Below are 23,976 nucleotides of genomic sequence, written 5' to 3' on the forward strand. Positions count from 1 at the left end.
CATGTACAATAATAAAATTCGTCTTGTTCGATTTTTCATTCATAAATCTAAGGTTGCGAAAAATACCCGAAGAAATAATAAGAAACCAATTTGTGTTTATTGTTTACATCGAATTTATTTGCTGAATGTAAACAAGAGATTGTTTCGCGAATAAAAACAGAGTTTATGCAAATAAATAATTCATTCATTTTTATTTATAAATATTTGAAGTTAAAATACGATTTGTTAAAGTCGTTGAATTAAAATAACGAAAATGAGAAAAAAATAAGAAGAAGAAAAAAAACCATCATCATCAACGATTGGCGCCGAAATTTTTGTAGGCACAAGTAAACAAAAAGTTTATTTATCTCAAGATTAAGTTTAAATAACAAAATAAAAAAAATAATTAATTGAAATTATTTGACAATTTTAAGTATAAATTTGGAATATAATATTCCATGGAGTATATTCCATATGAAAAACAATTTAATTTTTTTTTAATTTACATTTTTTTTGGTGTGTTTCTTAAATTATGCACACATAAAATGACTCAGTCTAAATGATACTTCAGAATGTTATGGGATCAATTTGCAATAATTATTTCTGCGAAAACATTATTTTTTTTTTAATCAATATTCTCTGCAGAATTTTGACTTTCTTTCATGTGTATACGAAATTCCGTTGAAAGCGGGTAATGGAAAGTCACAGACAGACAGAAGAAAATATGATAACAATGTTGCCGTTACAAAAATCAGAATTATTTTTGGTTTGTTGGGTCTTTTTGGGTCGCTTTTGAGGAAAACAATTTTTCTAACCAACAATATTTTACTCAGACTGAAAGATTATCTCAACGTAAATAATAATCAGTCAAAAACACTCAAAAGAGTAAAAGTGACGCAAGTCTCTGTGCATACTTCCAAAACAACTGATATCGCTGGAGGTGACGCATTCTGCGCTTGTACGCAAAAACTGTAACAGCAAAAATTTGACCAAAGAAATTCTAGAAACAAAATTTTACGAAAAAAATTTTGCGTCACGAAGTGGCAGATGGTTCGGACATTGAAAAATTTTGAAAAATTTAAAAAAAATTTAAAAAATTTAAAAAATTTTGAAAAATTTAAAAAAATTTGAAAAATTTAAAAAAATTTGAAAAATTTAAAAAAAAATTTAAAAATTTAAAAAATTTTGAAAAATTAAAAAAAAACTAAATTTAGGAAAAAAATTTGAGGCGAGCAGAGCTTACCAAATACCAAAAGCGAACAAATTTGTTCTACCATACCCATCCACACACACACACTTAAAGGTGTTCTTATATGGGGCCTATAAGGGAACTTCGAGGAGCCCTAGCTCCGAAACGAGGCCGGTTCCCCCCAAATTTTTTTTTTCTGGAATGTCTTAGAATGACGACTAGAATCTACTCCCAAAATTTCAACAAAATCTAAAGAAGACTTTAGAAGATAGGAAACACGGACGGACGGACGGACGGACTAACAAAGTAACGTAGGATTTTTTCATTTCGTTTAAAGTACTGAAATTGACCAAAATGTATGGAAATGGGGCTTCTTGGAAGATTTTTTGCGTGGCCAAATTTTAAGCTGCAAGAACGTGTGATAGCTCGTTGAACTCGTTTTTTTTAATGGTAATTTGGAGTCATTTGTCTTTGAATTGTAGAACTTCAATATTTGCTGTATATATGGTTCTGCAGTCTACGACAAAAATTTTTTTTTTTAAATTTTTTCTAGTAATAAGACTTGCGTCACGGGCGCTATGCTAACGCGCACCCATGATAAAAAAAAATTATGCAAAAAGAAAACGACGGAAAAACGCATAATATGCAATCATCTTGTCATGTTCTCAACTTGTCTGAAACTAATCAAGTACATAATACAAGAAACTTCATGTCAATTATTTTATTAAACTTTTAGCGAAATGAATGAATAAATAATAATCAATTCCCTGTTCACTGTTTGCTCTTCTGTTCAGTTCACATATTATAAAAGTTGTTTTATATTCCATCTCGGCAAAGGAATATACTTCATAATTCGTTCGAACACATACAGACACACATCCCGACCGATTGAATATAAAGTAAAACAGAAAAAAATATATTCTACAAAAAATATATAAATCTTTACACAATCAAAGCTACATATAAGACGATAAAAGTTTATATTTCACATTAAAAAGACATGTAATGTACTTGTGGAAGAAATATCGCTAACAAGAAGTTCAGTGTTTGAACTAGTTTTAAATGTTTTTTTTTTGATTCATTATTTGCCTCGCAGTCATTATTTGCGTCATTTTATTGAATTATTTAAAAGAAAATTAATCTTTGAGCGTGTGATTAACATCAACTGCAACGACAACATAATATAAATGATCGCCGGTTTTTTTTTGTCGATGAAAAATATTATGCGGTTGGTGACTTTTCGTTATAAATATTTTTTAATTAGTTTCTCAGAAAGAGTAAAAAAAATGTATATTTCAAGTTCTTAAAAATTATGCTTACCTTCTGGTTTCAGTCTGTCCATAGCAAATATACAGTAAGGAGGTGGGGGTGTTTCTAGAAATGAAAATAAGAAAAAAAAACATTGATCAATTGAGTGAGCTTATATCTGAAAAAAAATTATTATTCTAAAACTTAAATTCAATTTTCAATATAAATTATGAACCAATTAATCAGAGAGGTAAAGACTTCTGCAGATCAGCATACAGATAGTGCATCTATTGTATTGGAATACAGTATGTACGCAAAAACTGTAACAGGAAAAATTTGACCAAAGAAATTCTAGAAACAAAATTTTACCAAAAAAATTTTGCGTCACAAAGTGGCAGATGATTCGGACGTATTAGGACATATTCTTGCCTATTTTAAAAAATTTCTTAAAAGTACTTTCCTCAACATCTGCCACTTGTGACGCAAAATTTTTTTGGTAAAATTTTGTTTCTAGAATTTCTTTGGTCAAATTTTTCCTGTCACAGTTTTTGCGTACAAGTGCTGAATGCGTCACATCCAGCGATATCAGTTGTTTTGGAAGTATGCACAGGGACTTGCGTCACTTTTACTCTTTTGAGTGTTTTTGACTGATATCAGTTCTTTTGGAAGAATAAGTAGATTGAAAAATTTGAAAAATTTAAAAAAATTTGAAAAATTTGAAAAATTTTTACAATTTTCATAAAGTCGGAGCATTATAATTTGATCGATTCTACTCATTTAGTTCATTTTTAAATAATTGTAGTTTTCGAAAAAATCATTTCGAAAACATTACAGTATAAAAGCTTTGACATGTGCATTTGAACGGATTACGCGCAGGTATACCGCGAGTAAACAGCTCTAATGCTCATGTGTAAGCTTTTATACTGTAATGGTTTCGAAACGATTTCTTCGAAAACTACAATTATTTGAAAATGAATAGAATCGATCAAATTATAATGCTTCAACTTTAATTTTAAAAATTTCAAAATTTTTGAAAATTTAAAAAATTTGAAAAATTTGAAAAATTTAAAAATTTTGAAACATTTGAAAATTTTGAAACATTTGAAAAAATTTAAAAAAAATGTGAAAAAAATTGAAAAATTTGAAAAATTTGAAAAATTTGAACAATTTTGAAAATTTTGAAAAAATTTGAAAAAATTTGAAAAAATTTGAAAAAATTTGAAAAAATTTGAAAAAATTTAACAATTTTGAAAATTTAAAAAAAAAAATTAAAAATTCAAAAAAATTTTGAAAAATTTAAAAAATTTTGAAAAATTTAAAAAATTTTGAAAAATTTAAAAAAAATGAAAAATTTAAAAAAATTTGAAAAATTTAAAAAAATTCGAAAAATTAAAAAAAAATTGAAAAATTTAAACGTGTGATAGCTTGTTTAACTCGTACGGACGCCTAGTTTTTTTTAATGGTAATTTGGAGTCATTTGTATTTGAATTGTGGAACTTCAATATTTGCTGTATATATGGTTCTGCAGTCTACGACAGTCTACGTCTAGTAATAGGACTTGCGTCACGGGCGCTATGCTAACGCGCGCCCATGATATCTATTTCAGATTGGATGCTACAAACAAAGACAAAATAATGAAGCCAGTTTAATTGAGTTTCAACTTGTAAAAAATTCTTTTATTTTACTAGTGAGGTAATATGGCCATTCCCTCACTAGTAAAGATCCTTTCCCTCGCTCGTAAAGTAAAACGCCATACTTTACACGTGCAATAATTTGATATCTCGTATCGAGATGAGTAAAAGTATCTCAGGGCTGGTACAGTAATATACTATTAATCATTTTGACTTGCGACGTCGAGCTCGGTCAGCTTATTTTGTCTGACATTAACACTCCGGTTTGCCCTGCATTCAGTCACTAAATCTGTTACGTCTGCTGTTCAAGTTATCACCTATTGTTTGAAACGAAATCTTTTACTTCATTTGTTTTAGCACTCAAATTATTAGTATGTTACGTCACTGTTTGTAAATATCTGTTTAGGCAAGTGTGAGGTTTGCGGAACGAGGCGAAGGCGAGTGGAGTAATCACACGTGGCTAAACAAGCATTTACAAGCGGTGACGTAACACATTTTACATGTTTTGTGGACGGTAAGTGCATTTTCCCTGTCACAGGCAGTGATGTAAAGTGCACTTTACCGTGCATAAGCATGTAAAATATAAAACCACATTGACCGTAAGTTTTAAATGGTAATTTCATCGTTGCTGTCGATTTAAGATGACAAAAATTTAATGATTTTTTTTTAAATTAATGTTTCTTTGATTACTTGTTTAGGATAAGTTGGATGAGTCCCCAGGGAATCTTGCACCTATACCACCAATATAATTACTTGAAAAACTGCGTACGTAAATTGAAAAGCATCGATATTTTATCGCTAAAATTCTAAATGGGGCACCTTGTTCAAGGGGCTCTTAACAAATGATGTCACTCTGTCGACATTTCTATAAAATGATGATTGCCATTTTAAATAAAAGTATGACAAAGTGTGACTTCACCGATTGCTAAGTCTGTTTTCAGACTGTACGTTCTACGTAGAAGCATATAAAACGTTTGCAGATTAAAAACCAAAATATTTAATTCAAAAGCTCTTTCCTATAATTAAAATGTTTTTGCTGAATTCATGTAGCCTATGAATGTATATACATATTTCTGGCTGGCCTGGTCAGATTATTTTCGATAATTTAACATAATAGAGAGGTGTGTAATAAAATCTGTTTTAAGTTTAATCAATGCAATAAAAATTTATTTCGGAATAATTTTTTTAATCAACTGTCATAAAAAAAAAAAAATTCATTCAACAAAATTGAGACTATGTGAAAAATAACGAAAAAATATAAGTCGGCTAGTTCGGTTGGTTCGATTCATTCATTCATTTATATGGCATCAATGTATAAGTAACTGAACTCTTGATGTATGCATTTAAAAAAAAGAAAAAAAAAGGAATACATAAAAACACACACACACACAACAGGTAGGGTATATTTTACGTCTTTATGAAATTTTATTTATCTATAAAAATATCAACCTCAATGAATTTGCTTTTCCATTCATTGAACATTTCGTTAATCAAATTAAATTTTATTTTATTTTTCGTGGTTGTGTGTCAAGATTAGGTAATTTAAATATCAACCTGTTCACAATATTTATGATCCCAACAAAAATCTCTTCGAGAAAAGTGTGACGCAGTCTTTGAAGTACAATTTCTAAAATGAATGATATCGCTAGAGTTGACGCTTTCAGCTTCGTTACGCAAAAATTAAATTTTATACCCAATTTTAGTTCAAACAAGCTGGCTTAGTTTTTCTCATCATCTGCCAAATAATTTTTACCAAAAAAAATTTGACTGGAAACAACCAAAATTTTACCAAAAAAATCTGCGTCGCATGTGGCAGATAAATTTTCTTGCTGGTCTGTTCCTGAACATTTGCCACTTTGCGACGCAGATTTTTTTGGTAAAATTTTGGTTGTTTCCAGTCAAATTTTTTTTGGTAAAAATTATTTGGCAGATGATGAGAAAAACTAAGCCAGCTTGTTTGAACTAAAATTGGGTGTAAAATTTAATTTTTGCGTAACGAAGCTGAAAGCGTCAACTCTAGCGATATCATTCATTTTAGAAATTGTACTTCAAAGACTGCGTCACACTTTTCTCGAAGAGATTTTTGTTGGGATATCAGTCGTTTTAGAAGTTGTAGAACACTGCTTTTTATAACAGTTTATAACAGAAATTCGGAAATTTGGCAAAATTCGAAAATTTGACGAAATTTGAAAATTTGACGAAAATCAAAAATTTGACGAAATTCGAAAATTTGACGAAATTCGAAAATTTGACGAAATTCGAAATTTGACGAAAATCGAAAATTTGACGAAATTCGAAAATTTGACGAAATTCGAAAATTTGACGAAGAAAGTAATTCTCTATCTGCCACCATTCAAGAAATATCTCGAAAACCCCAATTGACCCACCCATTTCCAACTTTCGACATTTTTCACAAATGCCCTTCTTTTCTACTCGTAAAACTCTGAGACTTTGCCGAAGAAAGTAACTCTCTATCTGCCACCATTCAAGAAATACCTCTAAAAACATAATTGACCCACACATTTCCAACTTTCGACATTTTTCACATATGCCCCTCTGTTCTACTCGTAAAACTCTGAGACTTTGCCGAAGAAAGTAATTCTGTATCTTTCATAACCCAAAAAAATATTAGTCCTTTCATTCTACGCTCGAGTTGCTCAAAATTTGGTCACTCTAATCACTCTAGCTCAAACGAATCTGACCCGATTTTTTAAATTATTTTTTTGTTCGAATCGTGTTACGAATACGTTTCATTGGATGGGTCGCACGCCTCTGTAGGTTTCAATACAGCGAAGCTACAGCCGAAAACGCGTTCCCGACCCTCGAAAACCACACTCAGAAACCACTTCGAGGCCAATAAAACAAAATTCTGGTTTTTCCTGGGGTAATGGCGTATCACAATTTCATTTTTATGCCCACCCTGAGGTTCTTGCAAAATTTCATGGAGATTGGCTGACTAGTTTCCGATATAGTCCGTCGATAGATAGATGGATAGATAGATAGAAACATACAGAGTAAGTTGAAAGATTTTGACTGTTTGGGAAAAGTCAATTTGGTGTATTTTCTATGAAAAGTGCCAATTTCAAAACGATGTATCTCCGGCAAATTTAAAGCTACATAGTCGAGTGATAGCTCGTTTTGCTCGTATTTGAAGCGCGAATAAGATAGAATATGATTTGTGGTGATACAGGCCAAAGGAAAGAAACTTAAATTCTCGCCTATATATAGTTGCCGCGTCTCAAAAAAAATTTCTTCGTTCTTTTTTTGGAAGTTAGACTGCGTCAAGTCCTCCGCTAACGCTCCGGACATGATATTGTGTGTTCTATATAATATAATTGCAATTCAAAGTTTTCGACGTCAGACACACTTAATTTATTTTATAAAATCACTTTTCGATAAATTGGATTTTAAGATAATATATATATATATATATTTATGTGTGTACGGCATTAACTCAAGTCCGCATTGAATTGATTAAGACGGTAATGAACATTAAAAATAGTGGTTTGTGTTACAAAACTAGTTGTTATTGCCGATATATATATATGTGTATGGATAACATTATTTTGCTGCCGATATTTATACACTCTAACAACAATATTTCTATCTAAATCTCATCATCTGAACTGATTTATCTAAAAATAATACAAATTTAAAAAAAAATGAAATCGGTTTGTATATTTCAATTAAGAGAGTTCATTGACGTCAATCGAATTTTAATCGCGAAAAATATATAATGATTACCGAGACGGATATTTGTATTGTCTGTGTAAATTGTTTCACATATTTGCTGTTGTTGTTGTTGCTGCTGTCTAATTGAAATGATGCACATCGAATGAACGAAGTATACTATGAAACAAGATAAATTAAATCTTCAATGGGTTCCGAATATCGGTCTTCTTCGTCACTGAATGAGTCTACATTCATTTGGAGTTCCCATTGCTACTAGAGAAGAACAACGTGTTATCAGCAGTCAACCAATCGTAAAAATCACTATGTGACCTTGCTAAAATACATCTAGAAAAATTACGTTAAGAACTCATTTTTTTGACAAATTAAACCGACATTTACCTGCGTTACCTGTGTACTTTGAAGTACTTGATTTGGGTTGGAATTTGCATAGGAAATGTGCATATTTTGCCCCTCATTTTCTAGATCTTACTATTTTCCTACATTTTTATAAACACATTTCATGTGGATATGTGTATTGAACGAAGATCGTCAGTTTTGTCGGTTGTAAGCTAGGTCAGTGAAGTGAACAGATCTGCAAGAAACTGACCCTTGACTTATATTGCCACTAAGAGTAGTACCTAGTTAAGTCAACGGAAACCAATCGATCCTTTCAGTATGTCAACCAATATTTTCCTTTGTAAATTCACTCAAAATTTGTTATTCAATAGGAAGATTGAAGACATTTAGACTTAATGTACCGATTTATTGGTTAAAAAAAAACAATTCTACATTAGATATAAATTGCTTTCCAAACTAATGGCGACTATAAACCCAATTGAGATGCGCTGGTATATTACTCAAAAGTTAATAAATTTCCAATAAAATTAATTTAATAACTCTTTCATATGCCGTCAAAAAAAAAACGAAATATAAACTTAAAAACAGATTTAAAGCTTATCAATTTCTGTCGCCAGTTCAATTTGCAAAAGACGCCAAAAATCTTTATATACATTCAAATTAATATTTTTGTTGTTGATCAGCGTACTATAAAAAACAACAATAAAAAAAACCACACCACACACGTTATCTGTCTGTCTGTTTCATTGATTATTTCATTTTGAAATCATAATTTTTTTTTGTATATGTAAAGTGTACAATGATTATATAAAATTTAGACATATTTTTATGTGTAGTACTGTACATGTAATATCTCAACTCCCAACTCCATATGCACTTCATTTCAAGTGTAATTCTATTTCATCATTATTATTATTATTATTCATTTAAAAAAAATATTACAGTGAACGACATCTCAAATGTCTCACTGTCATTTTTTTCAGAGAATGTCATTGTGAATTTGCAATGACACAATAAAATTCTCAGAAAAATTTGACAGTGAGACATTTGAGATGTCGTTCACTGTAATTTAAATATAAAATGATTGCTTCGTTTCGATCTCTTCAATTCTCTTGTCTTATTATACCTTCTTCTCTCATCGAACGGTAATTACGATAAGTAAGGAATATTCCACAACTGTGGTAACATGGCACAGGGGTGTAACTTAGAACAATTTTTATTGTCGCTGCTTAGAACATTTTTTATTTTGATTTTTGTACCAGCCCTGTTTTGAATGTCGTTCAAAAACATCGAATCGTTTTCTAATTTTCTGAATGTTTATAGTTTTTTTTATTAGGTTAGGTTGAAAATTCCATATACAAACTGTGTGCAATACCGACCGGTGCAATACCGACCTTTCAGCTCATTACCGACAATACCACAACATGTACCGAAATATTTTTTGAACCGGTGGGTGGCGAATTAAAGTCGCATTTGCGTCTAGTTCTCCAATTAATTTAATTAAAATCTGATTCTTATTGTAAAAAAAAAACTTGGAACGAGCCGAACAATTCTTATGATCTGGAATTTTGATTACCCAACGCAGATCCAGTCAAATAAATCGACAAACATTTTAAATGCAAATTTAACCGATTTCTGTGATACAATTGGAAATTCCAGATCAAACGAATTGTTCGGCTCGTTCCAAGGTTTTTTTTTTAAATAATATCAAATTTTAATTAATTTAATTAAAGAAATAGATGCCCTAAACGAGTAATTATTCCGTGGACCAGCTGGTAATCGATCAAATGGGTTGGTAATTTACAGCCAGGTTCTACACTGAAATTCAACTTGACAAAATCAAAACCAAAATCTGCTGCCTTTTTCATGTAGTTCGTTAATTTTCTAGTTTTCGGCAACAACGATTTTCTGTTATAGTAACTTTTCATTGTCTTCGGCAATTGTCTAAAATCGATGGTATTTTACGACAATTTTTATGGTAAAGTGGTACGTACACCCGTGTCACATGGGAAAAGAAATATATTCGGAGACTGTTCGAATTGAATTAAAATCAATCTAAGCCAAAAATTCCCTTATTAATTATTAATTTTATTAACTTTATTGAACAAACACGAAGAAGAAGAAGACACAGCAGCAGAAAAAAAAAACTTTCAACAAAAATTACACTTTTCGAAAAAATATATAAAAAAATCGAATATGCTATTGGCACCGGGTGCCAATAGTCTCTTTATAATACTGTGGCTAATGGCACCTGGTGCCAATAGTCTTTTTATAATACGGTGGCTAATGGCACCGGGTGCCAATAGTCTCTTTATTATACTAATGCTAATCGCACCCGGTGCCATTAGCCACAGTATTATAAAGAGTTTATTGGCACCCGGTGCCATTAGCCACAGTATTATAAAGAGACTATTGGCCCCCGGAAAAATTTACATCTGAATAAAAAATCCGAATATTTTGAAAACTAAACTTTACACAATACTAGGGAATCCATCTTTTTACAAAATGTAACGTAAGGGTAGTTTGTTCGATGTTAGGGAATTCGTCTATTTACGAAATTTAACGTAAAGGCGGATCGTTCGATCCTAAGGAATAAATCCTTTTATGAAATGTAACGTAAAGGTAGTTTGGTCGATCTTAGGGAATTTTTCCCTTTACGAAATATAACGCAAATGCGTTTTGTAGAATATTAGGGAATTCAACTTTTTTACGAAATTTAACGTAAAGGTAGTTTCATCGATCTTAGGGAATTCATCGTATTGAGATATGTAATGTAAAAGCGGATTGTTCGATACCTTTACGTTACATTTCGTAAAAGGATGAATTCCTCAGGATCAAACAATCCGGCTTTACGTTAAATTTCGTAAAAGGACGAATTCCCTAAGATCGAACAAACTACCTTTATGTTACATTTTGTAAAACGATGAGTTCCTCAGGATCGAACAATCAGCCTTTACCTTACATTTTGTAAAATTGTGTACAAAACAAGTTTAATTTTCAAAATGTGCGGATTTTTTATTCAAATTTTAATTTTTCCAGGTGCCAATAGTCTTTTTATAATACTGTGGCTAATGGCACCGGGTGCCAATAGTCTCTTTATTATACTAATGCTAATCGCACCCGGTGCCATTAGCCACAGTATTATAAAGAGACTATTGGCACCCGGTGCCAATAGTCTCTTCCTAAAAAAATCATGATTTTTATCGCTGAAATACCGTAGAACAGTGTATTCCTGGCGCCAAGTATATGATTATGTGAAACGATCAGTTTTTTTTTTGTTTTCTCTATATTTCTCCTTATTTAATGCGTTAATTAGTAATTTTTTCTTCACTAATTAAAGAATTAATTATTTGCCACACAATTGTCGAATTTATTTTTCGATTATACATCAAATGTTAATTATATTAACCAAAAAAACGTTTAAGAGCAAATAGCATCAATGTTTCAAATAATTTGACAAAATAAATTCGACAATTGTATGGCAAATAATTAATTCTTTAATTAGTGAAGAAAAAATTACTAATTCATTCATTAAGGAGAAATATAGAGAAAACAAAAAAAAAACCTTAACATGTGTCCAAAAAAAAACTGGTGCCGTTTCAAGCAGAGCTTTTTGCACAGCGAAAATTCGATGCATGCGTCATCTGTTATAAACGATGTCTAATAAATGTTGTGACATTTGTAACGGTTATAACATCCGATTTGTAACATTTCTAACATTTCTAAAGAAGACCAAGTAGTAGGGGGCATTTCGTCAAAAAAAAGTGATTTGCCTTCCTATGGATTTTAGAAAAAAATGTTTTGATGGGATTATTTTGAGTATTATTAGTAGTCAAAAAAACACTAATTGGAAAAATTCAAGGTCACGGATCAACAAGGTTTTTTTAACAAACAAAATTTCAACCGCCAATATAAAATCAGCGGTACAATATAAACAATCCGTTTCTTCGGCAACTTACCATTATTTTCAACGGAGATTCTAAATAAAATATAAAATTAATTAAACAACACGACATTTATGTCGCGGACTTTGTTAACGTAGGTACCAGATGCGAAAAATACGATTCTTCTTCTTCTTCTATACGTCGGTTCTTTATTCGTATGTACAAATGCACGCATGAATGAAGAACCGACGTAGTGCATCTTGTACTTACGTTAACAAAGTTCGCGAACGTTCATATTTCGGTGATGATTCCACGTAAGTGTCGCGTTATTTAATTAATTTTATATTTTATATACCATCTCCGTTGAAAATCATGGTATGACGCCGAAGAAACTGATTGTTTATATTGTACCACTGATTTTATATTGGCGGTCGAAATTTTGTTTGTTGAAAAAACCTTGTTGATCCGCGACCTAAAAAATTTCTAATTAGTGTTTTTTTGACTACTAATAATACTCAAAATAATCTCATCAAAACATTTTCGCTAATACTTTAGGATGGCTAGAAACCAAATGCCCCTCTACTAAAGCGTCTGACCTAAAAAAAAATATTTGCAGTTCAACAAAGACGGTCATCTACGTCACGATTTGTCAGGAGCCCTGTGGACAAAGGGTAAACAATATGAACAATATGAACCCATCAATCGACGATTTGGACCCGGAATTTCTAATGGATGGTGATGGTGATTTGTCAGGCACAGTGGAAGACCAGCAGCGAAACAACATCATCATCACCATCAACTATGTTGAATTTTGAATTTCATTTCGTTCATCACGTTGGAATGAAATTCAAAATTCAACATAGAGTTTGTGTATAATTAGTGTATTAGACATTCGATGTATAGGCAATATTTTAGATTATTGTGACGGTGTGGACGTTGTTGAAGAAGTCGGTGATGAGGATGAATAAAATTGATTTGTTTTATTGTATCAATGTGAGGTTTATGTGATTTTATGAAACGGTCCGAACGAAACTCAAAAAATGTCCAGCACAAACCAATTCATTCAATTTATTTTGAACGGCCAAACGAAGCGAAAACTTGACTTTTTTAAGCTGAGTTTCATAACCATATCGAATACATGTGTAGAATGACGGATAATACATCGCATCGGCGTGGTGTGTGCATATTTGGTATGAAAAATGTTGGAATATAACACATTTGAATAAGATTAGTGAATCTTACTTATTTGTATGTGGTTGCGAGTGTGTGACACACACAACTAACAACAAAACGAAAAACATGAATTGACACTACGTACAATTAATTTTAACAAATACACCATTGAATGAGAGTATAAAAACGTTTACAAGAAAATTGTTACGAATGTGTAAGAGTGACTTGTTCGTGGGCTGAACAGATTTGTATTTTATATCATGGCCTGTGACATGCCGTTTCACACAGAACCAAAACCGAATATTGGACGAATCCATCAGCATTCTGATCCGTCGATCCTTGATAATAGAAATAAATAAATTTTTTTCCCGTTGCATCATTATTACCCCTTTGTATATTTGATACTTTAGCGTCATTAGTGTTTTATGTATGATTGTGCATTCTAATCCATAAATAAAACTGTGATCAATACAAATAAATAAAAGTTAAACAAATGGAAGTTTTTTTTTATTCTTACGTTATATTCCATTCACAATATAACATTTATTTCTAAAGAAAATGACTTTGCATTCTAATTATATTCATAAAATGTCGTGATTTATTACTGGCGCCAGGAAATGGGCACGCGCAAAGTAGTTAAAATGAAGAACATTTTGGTTCGTAGGGAATTTTGAATGTGAAAATAGGCAAAATAAATTTTTATTGGGATTTTTTGGTATGACACTTGAAACACAATTTTTTGGTTAACTAGTAGAATTTTTCGTTTTTGTTATGTTGAAATTCCATATACAAACTGTGCAATACCGGTAATACCTTTCGGCACATTACCGACAAAACCACTAGGGACTTAATTGAGCCATTCACACTCTAGAGAAAACCATCTACCTCGCTCGTAAAGTAAATTAGCATACTGCACACGGGAAATAATTTGATATATCGTAACACGCTGAGTAAACGTACCTCGGGCTGAAGCCCTCGGATACTTTTACTGATCTGGATATCAAATTACTTGCCTGGTATAGTAATCTACTATTAATTAAAGAAGTTCAGGCGTTTAACGAGTACTGTCCAGCTGGTAATCGGTCAAATGGGTTGGTAATTTACGTGATTACAGCCGGAAATTTAACTTGACCAAACAAAACATCAACGGAATTATCGTGTACATAAGTTCAATGACCAATGTTTCAGCAAATTTGCTATAGTTTAAACAATATTTTTCAGTCAAACGTAAACACACATTCAGAGTCTGTAGTGTTGACCAAAAAGAGGAACCGGATAAAATATCTTCAAATAATAATAAATAAACATCGGCGCAATCTGTGTGCAAAAATATTTAATTGTTTATTAATTGGCACCGGATGCTTTTCGAAAGAAAGAATTTATTTTTTAATGAATCGACGACTTTTAATTAGCCGAAATAAAATTCATTTTAGTCAAATAATAATTGCTGTTGTCAACTGGTTTTTTTTTTTCGTTGAATGACAGATATTAACAATATATCAGCAAAACAACGGTGGCACCATATATAAGATGGAAAACCTGTAGATTTTCACATAACGATCAACTCAAGTCAAACGTCTCCGATTAGGATGAGGTAGATGATACAGTTAAATACAAGCATATGACATACTGGCTTGAACAGAAAATTAATATAATAATTTAATTGTGGTCGGTAATGCTCGAAACATATAATAAACCCCCCGCACAAAGACGAAATTCGTTGTCTCGAAACGACATTGATCCAGGGATGTGCTTTCTATTGCATAACGAGTTGTGCAATGGCATTCCTTACTGGTCGATTGACTTGTTCGTTATTTCACCCAATGCATAACAGCCGTAACGACACAACATTGTTAACAATGACGTTTTTATCCCCATAGAAAAGTATGTTTTGTATGCTGATGACACCGCGCTGTACTACGCATTTGATACCCCAGAGGAACTTGAAAACGCAATGCAAAGGGACACTTTAATATTGAATGACTGGCTCTGCCGCAACGTCCTGACAATGAATGTCGGTAAAACGTGCTACATGACTTTTGGAAAATCGAGGCATCTTCCAGACTTCAACATCAAAATAAATGACGATTACATCAAACGAGTCAGAACTTTTAAATTTCTCGGCCTAGTTCTGGACGAAAATCTGTCATTTAAGCAGCACATCGATCATGTGATGAAAATGATACGTCCGTTTATCCCACTGATGTGGAAAAGAGGCAAATATGTCCCGATTGAAAAGCGAAAACAACTTTACTTCGCGTATGTACAGAGCCACATTGCATATATGCTGCCGATATATAGTGCCGGATCCAAAGCAAAATTGAATCGGCTGCAGAGACTACAGAATCGTTGCACTAAGGCGCTGTATCGTTTACCACATCTGACGCGGTCAACGTATCTTTGCTCAATGAGGTTTCTACCTGTTGAAAAACTTGCTGTCGCTCAAAGGGTCGCTCAACTCCACAAGATCGTGAATGGACTAACTAAGCACAATTTCACAATTCGACACAATCGCGATGTTCATTCCCACCATACTCGCCATGCGGACAACTTAAGATGCCCCGACTATCATCCAATCTTAAAACAAGCCACGCATGAATACAACAGTCTCTGTAATAACCTTCGAAGTTTGAAGTGTATAAAAACTTTCAGGTCTAAGTTGAAGATCGAAGTGATGAGAGGTGCCAGTGATTATAATGTGATATCGCCTTACTTTTACTTGAATTGAGATGTGCAATTTGAACTTATTTATTTATTTGACTCTGTGATATAGCCTAACGCTTAGACAAAGATTTGATTTCTAATCGCTGAACTAAAATTTCTTAGACCAAGTTTTCGATGAAAATGTATTTGTATTTATCTGTAAGATTAATTTATGATTTGTTTCGCATATACTAATAGTATTCCCCACATTATAATAAAGGAATGATAAAATAAATGAATTAAAAAAAATGTAATCAAAATCCACCATACGTGTACGTATTACGTACTACGTAATCAACACCGTGTTATGAACTTGACAGTAAAATTAAGACAAAACTTAAGTATTAATCAATATTATGCACGTATGGCAAAGCGGTCGAGGCTTGCCGAGACGGCTTGTCATACGTGCATATTTTTTTGTATCCCATACGCGCGGTGTTCGGATGTCAAAATTACTTAACTAGAAGTTTAATTCAAAAATTACACTTCAGTTCTATGTTGTTGTCTCGTTTTCGCTTATGTGATAAAATAGAGTACACACTTGTCACTATCAGTCTCGGCAAGCCTCGACTTCTTCGTGACAAGTGTGTAATATATATTATCGCATAGGCGGTGTGATTCCCCGAAAAAATTATTCACCTAGGATATATAAACAAACATTATACTTCTGTAAATTATCAAAGTGTCATTCGCATATCTTGTTGTCTCGTTTTCGCTTATGCGATAATAAATATTATGCACGTATGACAAAGCGGTCGAGGCTTGCCGAGACGGCTTGTCATACGTGCATATTCTTTTTTATCGCATAAGCGAAAACGAGACAACAAGATATGCGAATGACACTTTGATAATTTACAGAAGTATAATGTTTGTTTATATACAAACAAATTCACCAAAATTGTATTTGTATGGCGTGGTGAATATTTTGTATGAAACGTGGTGTGTAACCCGCGTATCTGCATCTGCGTGACCTCCCCAAAGTATACAGCCTTGACCGCGTATGCGATAAAATATTTATCTGTAACTGCGCTGCAAAAGCTGAACTTTTTCATGCGTGATTTGGGTGGCGATCGAAGGGTCTTTTTTTCTCTGGTTTTCTATGTTTTACTTTTCACCATTAGTTGTGAAATGGATTTTCAATATTCCGAAGGTACAAAACTTTATTTTACCTGGAAAACACACTAATTCCAGGGATGGTGTTATCTAATACGCAGAAAAAATCAAGTTCAAACGAATACACCAAAACAAACAAACAGAGCATAATTGCTCTTCCCTTTCCCATGGATCGCGTGAAGCGGTCCATAAATGCAGTCTACTTGATCGTTCATACAATATTTCGTTGATACTGTAGAATGTATGTTAAAGGTAGAGTTATGTTTTCCATTTCAAAAGTTCATTTTTCGCAGCTTGTTGCAGAAAACGTTGTATGCAACTAGTTGCATAAATTACTTATATCCGACTTTTCTTCGAAGGTATTTTACGGTCTGTGATTTTATTTGCATTTTTTTGTTGGCTTATCGTTATAGTACTGCAAAAGAGAGGCTAATAAGCTCGTCAATTTCGAATAATGAGAACAATTTCTGGTTGTAAGCCCTTGACTTTAAAACATACGTTTATCATAGTTTATCATCAATCGGCTCAACAACAATAGTATGTTGTGTTACATGTATTGTAATGTTGATTTTTTCAGCACTAGATCCAAGTTTTCCGTACGAGCGGAGCGAGTAAGGAAAATTGGGTCGTGTGCTGAAAAAATCTCATTACAATACGTGTAACACATCATGCTTTGTGCCAACCGAGAATTGAAATAGACAAATGCCCAAAAAATCATAATTTTCATGGTAAACAATCACTCTTCAAATTTGATCGATCACATTGCTTTGCATTTTCTAAAACGAATGCTGTAATAACTCATACAAATTCCATAACAACACTGCTTTGAGTGTTGAAATATCCCATCAAACGGGTGCTGAAATAAGTCACTTTACAACACTAAAATGAGTGCTGAAAAGAGTCGTATTTCAATTCTCGATGGCACAAAAAGCATTATACTAGTCGAATCCGAAAATTTGATTTTTTGTATGGGAGTTCACATTTTCAAATCGCGATATCTCCGTTGTTGTTAAAGGAAAATAACCAGATTTTGCTCTGTGTGCATCTTTTAGTGAGTACTATAGAATTGCATACTTAATTTTGGAAAATTTTCAGAATTTTATATGGGCTATATATTTCAGTGTTGAGTATGCAATTCGATTATACTCATTGAAATACGTTAACAGAGCAAAATCTTATTCTTATTCTTCAAAAACAACGTATCTATCGCGATTTGAATGTGAATTTCCACACAAAAATTCAAATCTCGTCGATAGTGCAATTAGTGGATTACGATTAGTATAAATCGAATTGTGTCGAAAGAAATAAACATTTGCGTCACATAGTCAAACTACACAACTTGATGGCAAATGATTTTGTAGGACGTTATTACAAGAACAGTTAGTGTCGAACACTCATTGTGAAGAAAGAAAAAAAAAATTCTGTTACCTGATCGAATTAATCGATGGCTCCAATGACTCGGATTGCAGCACACATAAACTGGATCCCTTTCGTTCGGGCACGATGGTATCCGTTTCAATTCGTCCGCATATCGTATATCCGGCCATCGCCATATTCGGCACGCAATCACATGGGGCTCTTCGCCTTCGATTACACCTCTCGGTACGAGAACACAATGTGTTGATTGTCCGTCTAATACATTGTTGTGTTCGACAGCTTGGCACAACGTTTGCAGTTGATGTTCTTTCAACTTTTTGGTCAGAGCGCAAAATAGCTTGTAAACATGTAAATTGTTCAGATCCAGCAAACTGTTGCTGGTGCTGGTTCCACTCCGACAGCAGTTCATCAACGAACTTGTCTCTTGGTCGATGCATCTTTGACCATTTGGTGGTGGATATCTTTGTTGTTGGAAATCTTGTTCTTCTAGACTTGATGAGGCTATTGATGGTGTTGTGACGCGTAAACCCCATAGTCGTTTCTGATGGTTCTTCTTGCGTTGAAAGAACATGGGGGGACATAAAATGCATTGGTAACATTTATCTATCGCGCTCTCATTATAATTCGTTTGATAATAGCAATTATTATTTAGCGAATTTTTATAACAAGCACTTTGTTCTTTTTCGTCGTGTACTAAATGTGGTTTTTCGCTTAGCCCAACCACAATATCCGTTGTTAACTTCAGTGTTAGAAATATTTTGTAAATTGGAATTGGAATAAAATTTTTGTCGTTTTGCTGTTATATTTGAATGATCAATCATGTTATAACGAACGACAACATTTAAATCATCCGTTTGAATTTTGGTTTGAAACTGTTGTTTTTGTTTTTCTTTTGATTATCTTTTTAAACTCTCATATCAACATTATCCAAATTTGTATCACACTTCAAATGGATACCACTTTTTATGTAAACTCTCAATATAATTACATTTATTGCACATACAATTGAAATATTTCTTTCGTTTTTTATTGTTCAATTTTTTTTAATTTTTTTTTGATGGCAAATTAACACTAATTGCTAATATGTATATGAAAACTACGGAAAATTTTTTTGTAAAATATTTTCACACCTTTTTTATAATTTGATTTAATTACATTTCGTATGAAATCACTATAAACGTTAAAAGCATTGGATATGTAAGTATAATGGTAAGTTTTTTCCTCCTTCTTCTTCTAAAAAATATTTATTTATTCGAGTTGTTTAAGTCAAAAATTCACATGTGGTGGCCTGTATGTTGAAGCCAATATTCAATTTATTGAAACAAGTTCACGAACCAACTGTAAATTATAGAAAAAAAATGAGATGAAAAAAAGTTCGTTAAGCGTTCGTATGTAATTCGAAAATGTGCTTTAAATGATATTTCGGGTATAACATAGTTTCAAATCGAATTAAAATACTTTCGTTAACTGATTGTAAAAGTTACAACCAACGGAGATAGATCACCAACTACGCATTCAAAAGGTTGTGCGATAAATCGTGAAATTGTAGCTAATACACGGAATGCAATATCAGAACTCAACGGAAACTAGTATATGTAGGAGACTGATACAAATATAAAAGAAAAACCTATCTAGCTCTGGTGTGCAATAGATACATAAATATCAAAACACACAGAAAGTGCACACAAACATTTTGATACATAAAATATTATGAGTAAAATCAACATTTAATTTGTGCAATAACATTCTTGAAGTAAAAATTCTTTCTTTCTGTTTTAATTTGTACTATGCACACACGCTTTCAACAGAGCCATAGATGAGTAATATCATTTTCATTACTCGTTGACATGGTACAGAAGGCAAGACGAATGAGATAGGACTTCTTTTTTTAAATTAAATTTGCAACAGCAGTTTTGACGTCAATGACCTTAGATTGACGAGTTATGCGTGTGAACAATTAGAAGTAACGGACATGCCCTTTGAGTGTACGGAGTCAGGGATAATAAGAGTTAATAATTTTAATCTAGACAGAAGGCAAGACGAATGAGATAGGACTTCTTTTTTTAAATTAAATTTGCAACAGCAGTTTTGACGTCAATGACCTTAGATTGACGAGTTATGCGTGTGAACAATTAGAAGTAACGGACATGCCCTTTGAGTGTACGGAGTCAGGGATAATAAGAGTTAATAATTTTAATCTAGAACGAAACATCATAATTTGACTGCAGAATAATTTGACTTATGAAAATGACGTTAACACCGGAAGGCAGCAAGACCTTTCGATGTAAATGTCGAAGAAAAGTAACCTACTCAATCCATGGCAATTACTTTCCCTCAGTTCTTTAATCAGATCTAGAAATAATCTTAATATCGTGGTACAGCTGTGCAGTACTGCTATTTGAGATTTCTATTAATGGACCTTTGCAATGTAAAGTCAATGTTCTTCTACTTGTTCATGTAATTACGATATACAGTGTCAAATAAAAAGAAGAAAATTGATCGAACAACCCAGTCATCCTAGTTTTACAGACTATCCCAAAGTACAGTATTCAAAATTGACAATTCAAATCGCATTGAACCGAAAACAGAATTTGCATCTACTACAGCAAGTGATATATTGTATATTCATCTTCAGTTTTAATGGCTACGACCGATAAGGAATCATTTCAAAACGAGTGAACGTAGTGAAGAAGCAAACGATGAAACGATTCGAAAAAGAGGGTACTCCGTATTACACCATCGTTTAGGGGAAGACTAGAAGGCTAGAAATAATATGTCAACTTTAAGTCCTGTTGTGCCGCCCAATTCAATCACGCTTCCTTGACGATAATAAATAAAAATGAATTCGTGTCCATTTTGCCTGTTGCTAACAGACGGAATACCACTGAAGGTCAATCGAATAATTTTCTAAAATCGTTGTTTGTTGTAATAAAACATCAGTTCTGTAAAATATTTAGCAGTCGGTACACATTATCTGGTGAAAAAAGTAGGTGAGATCAGTTGTTGGCTTACGCATTGTTTTCCAAAAAGCGACACAAAATCATGATGGTTTAACTTCTTTTTTATCTCAGTTTTTAATTAAAATAAAAGCCAAACTGCTCCATCCTCAACGGAATGTTGAACTTGTTCTTTCAAATACTCCTTTACCGTCTCCAACAAATTATCCATAAAATGACTTTTCAATTCTGGTATCTTCTCCATAAAAGATTTTTCGTATTGAACAAAACGTCAATATTTCTATTCTGTTCTCAGCCACACACAGCAAAAAAAAGCAACAAAAAAAGTCTTCCATATAGGAAGCGAGTTAAAAAAAGATATTATTTCTTCTTCTGAAAACCGCACATGCGGTTGTAGTAATGTATATATCAACTAACCGCATGTCAAATTTAATATATGTGTATGTATATATAAATATATCGTACACATCAATAAAATACATATAAATCACATTATATGTGTCGACAACGTTAAACTCTATTCATTTAAGGTATCGATAGAAGAAAACTGCATTTTATTTTATGCCCAATTCAGAGAGAATAAAATCATAAGTCAAAAGATCAATGTTTTCATTTGGTCTTGGCAGGCAACACAACAACAGGCAATAAATTTTCCAATCAACAACTTTAAATATATGAATTTTATCCTAAATTTTATACTATGTTAAATTATGGGGAAAGGACAGGGTCAAAAACTGAGGAAAAGTGTGGGATGCCATTTCTGAATGATGGTGAATTGGAAGCGATAGCTCACTCCTTTGGTAACGGTAATAGTGAAAGTGGTGAAATGGACGAAATGTCTGAGGAGCAACAGCTTCGAAAATTGATGGGAACATTGCCGCTGGTTAGGAAGGCGCGTGCAATATTGGAAGAAGACGTGATGAAACAAAGAAAAGTACTGGAACATCAAAATGTGGCATTGTCAAGAGTATCAATATCAGAACAGTAAGGGGGAAATATTGATTGTCATTTGAATTTTATGTCTCTTTTTGTTATGGAGATTTCACTTCTGTCCTAAACAAAAAAGGTGTAATTTAAGCCAGCACAGCCACTTTCCAAAGCCAAACCAGGTGTATGGCAATAGGCCTTGCTGAGCTCTGGTCAACCGTAATAGTCGTTGTTTTAATCAACGCGTGACTTTTTAGTTTTATATAAAAATTCAGAATTTACTTCTGACCTATACAAAAAAAAACGTATAATTTCCGATTCACATTCAATGAAACACTGATACGACAAAATTGCCATCCCTAATTTATTTCATGTCCAGACCGATATTATCTTCGCTATGACATTTCTAATCAATAATATAATCAGAGAACCGTATTTAATGTTCAATTATTTTCACTTGACTATAAATTAATTTTAATTGTTTTCACCACAAAAATTCTTAAAACGACATTTAAGGTTATGTGTCGAATACAATTTTTTTTTCCTTTCTTTTCATGTGTGTACATATATTCCTTTTTTACATGGTGTTTTTTTTCTTCTTTTCTTTGCTTGCTCGTTACATGATGGTGTTGGTATTATATTATAGTTATAAACCAAGTCAGATAATGTGTACGTTTCTAAATTGAAACATATTTTTTGACTGAAGTAGAAGTAGAAATGACTTAATATTTTTTTTAAGATATAAATATTATGTAGGCTGGCCAACATTTGATAGATATTTTTTTTTCTTAATTCTTGTTTTTTTTTGTAGTCAATTTTAGTTTTCGGTTAACCTTCTCAGTGATGATATTTTTATAGGCAATATTGTAATGTTCATAATATTCGATTGGTAGAAACTATACCATTCACATAAAACATTAAAAGCACAAATTCTAAATCACAAATTCATATTTTTTGTTCTAAAGAGTATAACTACTCCCTATTCATGAAAATATTGTGATAAAAAAAAAATACTTGTGCAAAGTAAGAATGCACATACGTGGCTGTGTATAGTAGTTCAATAGAATAGCTTTCCTCCGTGTATAATTTTGTAGAAGTGTAAATTATATTATAATCCCAAATGTGTCTGTTTATCTGAATATTCAGAAAATAAGCAATATTTTAATTATATAACACTTTCACATATATAATATATACACACAATATACACATATATAGTGGACACACACCGAACGATATTTCTCTGATTCTGATATATTTATTCAATTTTGATATATTTTATAAATTGCACAAAATTTCTGATATGTTTATTTGATGTAAACCGAAATATATTTTCATTTGTACGATCAGAATATAAAATTTAATTTCGAATATTCCACTCGCACATAATTTTTGCTCTTATCTCGGCTGTTACTTAAGACGTACTGAAGGAGAGAACGAATATTTCGATCCAATGTAGTTGTAATACCGACCGACAGGAGAGCGACTGATGCGTGTGGATCTAGCGCCACCAGTAATCAGGTCTGTTAATTTCAATGCAGAGGTAGTAGACATTTTCGTTTTTTTTCTCTTCTTCTTCTTTGTTGATTGACGATGTATTGATGTTTTTTTCCTCCGGTTTCGTTGGAGAAACATGTATAGTACATTGTAATGTATATCTGTGCTTTGAATAATATTCTTATCGCAATGAGCGGAATGATGCTTTGTATCATATATATCAAAATAAATAAATAAATATATCAAATTTTCATGAAAAATTGTAATAT

The 23,976-nt window shown here is 32.3% G+C and overlaps 1 protein-coding gene across 1 annotated transcript in view; it reads right to left on the minus strand.

Moving 5' to 3' along the window:
- LOC119067800 (mothers against decapentaplegic homolog 6) overlaps positions 1-23,631 on the minus strand; it is a 56,347-nt gene extending 32,716 nt beyond the window's left edge. Inside the window, exons 1-4 of the mRNA XM_037170947.1 lie at positions 23,533-23,631; positions 23,250-23,344; positions 18,378-19,664; positions 2,489-2,542 (exon numbers count right to left, since the gene is read on the minus strand). Of these exons, the coding sequence (XP_037026842.1) occupies positions 2,489-2,542; positions 18,378-18,897 (574 nt within the window). The 5' untranslated portion in view covers positions 18,898-19,664; positions 23,250-23,344; positions 23,533-23,631. The remainder of the gene's footprint in view (positions 1-2,488; positions 2,543-18,377; positions 19,665-23,249; positions 23,345-23,532) is intronic.
- Between the last annotated feature and the right edge of the window lie 345 nt (positions 23,632-23,976).

This window comes from Bradysia coprophila, assembly GCF_014529535.1.
Source record: "Bradysia coprophila strain Holo2 chromosome X unlocalized genomic scaffold, BU_Bcop_v1 contig_128, whole genome shotgun sequence".
NCBI classification, from domain to species: Eukaryota; Metazoa; Arthropoda; class Insecta; order Diptera; family Sciaridae; genus Bradysia; species Bradysia coprophila.